The sequence below is a fragment of the Lissotriton helveticus genome, chromosome 5_1 (assembly GCF_964261635.1).
Source record: "Lissotriton helveticus chromosome 5_1, aLisHel1.1, whole genome shotgun sequence".
NCBI classification, from domain to species: Eukaryota; Metazoa; Chordata; class Amphibia; order Caudata; family Salamandridae; genus Lissotriton; species Lissotriton helveticus.
In genome coordinates this window covers 274,524,077-274,530,419 of record NC_136065.1, presented here as the reverse complement: position 1 = coordinate 274,530,419, position 6,343 = coordinate 274,524,077, and the positions used below count along the sequence as shown (strand labels likewise).

Here is a 6,343-nt window from a genome sequence, read left to right as displayed (position 1 = left end):
TTACACCTACAGATACGTCAGAAATACTGATGTATCTGGAACTCCTTGCGACATGATGCTTCATACTGTTAATATGACACATTATTGGTGTTGCAGGGAGGGCTCAATGAAAAGTGACGCATCGCTGTTTTCTCGCAGCGAGGCGTCACTTTTCATAAATGAGGCCCTCGGTCTGTGCAGGCCCTGCGCTGTGACGCAGAGCTGCCACCCTGGTCACACTGATAGTTTGTGTCTCATTCTGTAGACCTCATTCCGCGCCTGAACCTATTTCCTTAAAGGACACATAGCCAACGTCCATGAGCCCCCTGGGCCGAAGAGTAAGCAGTTTCCCCACTGACAATGTTTCAGATTTCAAGCACTCCCCGCCCACTCACTCATTACCACAGGGGCTGTGGTGATTTCCCAGCCCCACTTCTTCGAAGGATATGATCTTTTACTGGTTTAGTAGTGTTGGGTTTGTGAGTCAAGCCTGGTGATGAAACAGACTGGCTGAGGCATAGAAGAGAGACACCCCGCCAGAGAGGCAGGAGAGAGAGTAAGCAAGAGAGGAGGAGAGAGACCAGGGAGAGGCAGAGGGAGAGAAAGCAAGAGAGGAACAGGAGAGGGGCTGCTATGACCAGGGGGAGGCAGGAGAGGGGCTGCTGAGACCATGAGTAGGCAGGGGAGAGTAAGAGAGGAGCAGGAGAGGGGCTGCTGAGACCAGGAGGAGGCAAGGGGGCGTAAGCAAGAGGGGAACAGGAACGGGACCAGGGAGAGGCAGGGGGAGAGAAAGCAAGAGAGGAACAGGAGAGGGGCTGCTGTGACCAGGAAGAGGCAGGGGAGAGTAAGCAAGAGAGGGACAGGGGAGGGGTTGCTGAGACCAGGAGGAGGCAGTGGGGAGAGTAAGCAAGAGGGGAACAGGTGAGGGAATGCTGAGACCAGGAAGAGGCAGGGGGAGAGTAAGCAAGAGAAGGACAGGGGAGGGGCTGCTGAGACCAGGAGGAGGCAGTGGGGAGAGTAAGCAAGAGGGGAACAGGTGAGGGAATGCTGAGACCAGGAAGAGGCAGGGGGAGAGTAAGCAAGAGAGGGACAGGGGAGGGGCTGCTGAGACCAGGAGGAGGCAGTGGGGAGAGTAAGCAAGAGGGGAACAGGTGAGGGAATGCTGAGACCAGGAGGAGGCAGGAGAGGGTAAGCAGGAGAGAATAGGAGAGGGGCTACTGAGACCAGGGGGAGGCAGGGGAGAGCAAGCAAGGAAGGAGCAGGTGAGGGGCTGATGAGACCAGGAAGAGGCAGGAGAGGGTAAGCAGAAGAGGAACAGGAGAGGGGCTGTTGAAACCAGGAGGAGGTAGGGGAGGAGCAGGAGTAGGGCTGCTGCCACCAGGGGGGGGCAAAAAAGAGAGGAGCAGGAGAGGGGCTGCTGAGACCAGGGAGAGGCAGGGGAGAGCAAGCAAGTAAGGAGCAGGTGAGGGGCTTCTGAAACCAGGAGGAGGTAGGGGAAGAGCAGGTGAGGGGCTGCTGAGACCAGAAAGGGCAGGGGAAGCAAACAAGAGAGGAGGCAGGAGAGGGTAAGCAGGAGAGGAACAGAAGAGGGGCTGCTGAGACCAGGGGAGGCAGGGGAGAGCAAGCAAGGAAGGAGCAGGTGAGGGGCTGCTGAGACCAGGAGGAGGCAGGGGAGAGTAAAAGAGGAGCAGGAGAGGGGCTGCTGAGACCAGGAGGAGGTAGGGGAAGCAAACAAGAGGGGAGGCAGGAGAGGGTAAGCAGGAGAGGAACAGAAGAGGGGCTGCTGAGACCAGGGGAGGCAGGGGAGAGCAATCAAGGAGCAGGTGAGGGGCTGCTGAGACCAGGAAGGGGCAGATGAAGCAAACAAGAGAGAAAAAGGAGAGGGGCTGCTGATACCATGAGGAGGCAGGGAGAGTAAGCAAGAGAGTAACAGGAGAGGGGCTGCTGAGACCAGGAGGAGGCAGGGGAGAGTAAGAGAGGAGCAGGAGAGGGGCTGCTGAGACCAGGAGGAGGCAGGGAGAGTAAGCAAGAGAGGAGCAGGAGAGGGGCTGCTGAGACCAGGGGGAGGTAGGGGAGAGTAAGAGAGGAGCAGGAGAGGGGCTGCTGAGACCAAGGGGGTAAGGGAGCGTAAGGAAGAGAGGAGCAGGAGAGGGCTGCTGAGGCAAGGAGGAGAAAGGGGAGGAGCAGGAGAGGAGCAGGACTGGGACTGCTGAGACCAGGAGGAGGCAGGGGAGACTAAGCAAGAGAGAGAGGAGCAGGAGATGGGCTACTGAGACCAGGAGGAGGCAGGGGAGGGTAAGCAAGAGAGAAACAGGAGAGGGGCTGCTGTGAGCAGGAGGAGGCAGGGGAGAAGCTGCTGGGCCCAGAAGACCACAGACGAGCAGACAAGGAAGAGTAGACTACAAAGGTGGCAGCTGAGTAAAAGGGGCTGCAAAAAGGAACATCTGGGTAAGAGGAGGCAAAGTAGAGGATGACTATGAGGAAGCCGGAGAGGGTAGCAGTAAAAAGAGGTGACAGTGGAGGAAGAGGAGAGTAAGTGGAAGGAGAAGAGAGAGAAGCAGCGGATGAAAAGGAGGCAGAAGCCGATGAGGTAGACAAGTCAAGAGAAGCTCAGAAGAAGCAGGACATAGAAGCAGGTGAGGGAGAGGAATCGGAAGAGGAACAGATGAGAAAGAGGAAGAAAGAGAGAAAAGGAGGAGAGGGAAAAGAAGGTGGAAACTGATGAGGTAGAGGAATGAAGAGAAGCGAAGAGGAAGCGGGACAAGAAGCAAGTGAGGAAGAGGAGGCAAGAACAGGTGAGGAAGAAGAATCGAGTGAGGGGCATCTGAGAAAGAGGAAGAAAGAGAGAAAAGGAGGGGGAAAAGGGGCAAAAGCAGATGAGGCAGAGGAATCAAGAGAAGTTAACAGGAGGCTGGAGATTGAAGCATCTGATGAAGAGGAGGCAAGAGAGTAAGAGGCAACATGGAAGCAGCAGCCAAGAAAGGGGGAGATGAGAGGGGAGCAGCTAAATATGAATGGAGCTGGGAAAGGAGCCGCTGATGAGGAGAAATTGAGAGAGGAGGAGCTGATTAAGAGGGGGGAGACAGAAGTGGTGGAACAAGAAGGAGGGAGGAGCAGTTCAGTAAGAGGACACAGAAAATAGCAGCCACTGAGGGAGAAGGGGAAGGTGAGAGGAAGACATGGGGAGAGGGAATCATTAAAGTAACTGGACTTGACTGAAGGCCACAGATTCCCCATGGAAAATGTTTTCTATTTATTCCTTCTTTGTGTCTGCACAGGATTCTTTCATCTAGGTGGTTATTTGTGTGGTCAGAAGAGGATCCTTGGTGTGACCTGAGACCAATCCCTTGTGTCTGGAGAGGAAAGGATCCTTGGCGTGAACCCGGGAGATGCGCGCAGCTCTGAGACAGATCCTTGGTGTGGTCGGATGAGGACCACTGATGTTACTGGAGGTCCTTCCCTAGTGCGACTTGAGGCAGATCGCTATCATGCTTGACGCAGAGCCCTGTTCTGACTAAAGGAAGCCCATGATGTAATCTCAGAAGAATCCGCAGTGTGACTTGAGGTGGAACCCTGAGGCGGTTTCCTGGTGGACATACGTTTGATTCTTGAAGAAGATTTCCTCTGTGATCTGAGGTGGACTGCTATGGTGGATCGCTTACCCACATGCATGACCCGATGGGAAACCCAGATGTAATCTGAAAGGACCTCGGCGGTGAACTGTGGCAGAAATGATCTGAGGTAGATCCTTGGTGTGATCAGAGGCTGATATTTTGTTTGATCTTGGGCAGATCCCTAGAGTTATCTGAGGTGCCTCCCTATTGTGAGGAATACGTGATCCCTAATGTGATCAATCGAAGACTGATGATTCGTGTCTTCTAAAGCGCATCCCTTGAGCAAATTGAGGCGGATCCCAGCTGTTACCAGACAGTTATCTTTGGCATAACCAGAGGCTGATCCCGGGTGTGAGAGAGCCGATTCCTGGCATCAAGTGGATACTTGCAGTAAACCCTTGGGCGATCTCATGGCGGGGCTTGCGTTTCTGCTGCTTCTACTAGCCCCAGGGGTTGCTTGTAAGGTAAGGAGGCGCTCTTTCTTCCTTGTTTCATTTACCCATTCATCTGAAAGTCCTGAATTATTGTGGATCACACAAGGGCGCTAAAGCACAGTTTGTTCTACCATTTCTTGCAGCATCATAGACATCGTAATATTGGAATAGTATCAACCAGCTGTGGTAGGACCCTGAGTAAGAAGCGCTTCTGTGTTAATAATTTAGAACATATTGTGATGCTTAGGAAGTGCAGCGATCAGTGGATACTAAGGGGTATATTTACTCAGTTTTAGTGTTATCAATCTTGAATCATTTTTACTAATTTAGTTTCCAGAAAATCACTATAAACTAGTGCTAAGCAGCGCATGGCGCTGCTTTGCATTACTTAGTGCCAAGGAGTGGCACCAATACCATGGGTGGTGCATGGGCGTTCACATTCTTCCACCCAAGGTTTCTGTGCTGAGCCCTATTAACTTAAAGACAGGCTTTAGCGTGAGAAAATAGCACCCATTTCAAATTGGCGCTATGAAGGAGAAATGCTTCCATTTCTCCTTTCTTTTAAAAATTTGCATGTGGGCTGCTTTGTACAGCACACTTACAAAGTAGGAACATGTTTAAAGTTAGTCTAAGTGTAGTATTTTGTACTGGAATGCTAGACTTACGGCACACTTTGGTGTAAAATTGTGTCTGTAGCACACGGTAGCACATTTCTACGTCGGCGCTAAGAAGAGGGGAGGAGAGCGCCATATGGCAATCTCCTGCTCTCTCCTTCTCACACAGCACAATGCAGCATTTGCGGCTACTGCACTGCACTTAGTGATAAACTGGCAAATCTGGTCCCCAGTGCTAAGAGGAAGCGCACCCTGATTAGATTCTCTCTCCACACAACTACTGCTTCTCTCTGGGTCTCTGCTGACAGATTCCCTGTTTGGGTGTATGAAATGTGCGTAATTTGCACTTGTGCAAACTGTCAGCACAATTACATGAAATTACTACTAAGTACCCAAAATCGAAATTTGGTGTTTAGAACTATATTTTAGCGTGAAATGTGTCCACAAGAGGAGACGTTTAATGGAAATAAAAAGCACCAAAAACACAAGTGCTGCGAACAATAGTGCTCATGCTCTGGTCATTTACTCTGTTCCCGCACTATAATTTTGCTGCAAACGTGACGTAATTATGCAACATGGCATAATGTCATCATTTCATGTATTTCGTGTAAGAAGCATAACCTGAAATTAAACAAATTACAGTGGTGTAATTTATATTTTTTAACAGCGTCTATGAGTGGTAACTGCTGGATTTCGGTTTGCAAACGTTTCAAACAAAAAAAGGCTATTTGGATTTGGCAGATTATTTGACCAACATATGGCGGGAAAAGACCTTGATAACGCGGGCTGAGCCACGTGTGCTGTTTCCCAGCAAGCGGAACCATGCTTGCCCTAACCACGCATATGCCTTAGTGCGCGGTCTAGATGCGCAGATGGGCGGGCACAGGATGGGGGGGTCGGGTAGTGTTTAGGGCTCAGGGGTAGGGTAGTTTTTAGGGCTCAGGGGGGCGGGTAGTTTTTAGGGCTCAGTCATTCCTTTACCACGAAATTGTGTGGTAGAGGCATGTGTGGTAAGGGAATGCATTATTCAGACACATTTGTTCTACGGGCTTTGTTGTAATGTAGAGGAACGCGTGGTTTAGCCATGCATGCCGGTGTAAAATGTAAATGTAAATTGATACTTGTATAGCGCACTTCTCACCCTCAAGGGTCTCAAGGCGCTTGTACGAATACCGCTGTGGAACCCATCCTGGCTTTCCCTGTGAGGTGTCCACTCCTGGGCACCCCCAAGGTGAAGGCCAGGCATCCTTAGCGTTGTGGGGGCCCTTGTGGAGATTAAGCAAGCTATTGCCCAGAGTTGCAGAGTGGGACTCCATGATTGGAATAGGCACCGAGGCAAGAATTATCTGGTCCGTGGAATTTTGAGCCCAAGACCCGCCGAGGTGGGGAATTGAACCCTGGTCCCGGGCTAGACCTCTGCATCAGGGTCTGCCGCTCTGGTGTCATACAACCCAATATGGCATATGGCTGAAAGCAAAACATCTTAATCTACACAACCCCAGGAAGAGGAGTGCTCTTTTTATATTGTTAGTCATGGGGTGTGAAAGGACAAATCTAATTACTAGGAGCAGCAGGGAGCCATCCACTCTGGGACTCACGTGTGAAATATGAGCTGTGAGGTCAGATGGCTCTGTGGTGACATGCGAAAAATGTGGCTTCAGGTGAACACTGTGGGTTCAGGTGAACACTGCGGGTTCGGATG

The 6,343-nt window shown here is 51.3% G+C and overlaps 1 protein-coding gene across 1 annotated transcript in view; it reads left to right on the top strand.

Annotated features, from left to right (window-relative positions):
• Positions 1–443: 443 nt before the first annotated feature.
• The window catches only part of TNFRSF8 (TNF receptor superfamily member 8), a 258,101-nt gene continuing 252,201 nt past the window's right edge, over positions 444–6,343 (top strand). The window contains exons 1-2 of the mRNA XM_078640895.1: positions 444–535; positions 3,258–4,057. Of these exons, the coding sequence (XP_078497021.1) occupies positions 4,004–4,057 (54 nt within the window). The 5' untranslated portion in view covers positions 444–535; positions 3,258–4,003. The remainder of the gene's footprint in view (positions 536–3,257; positions 4,058–6,343) is intronic.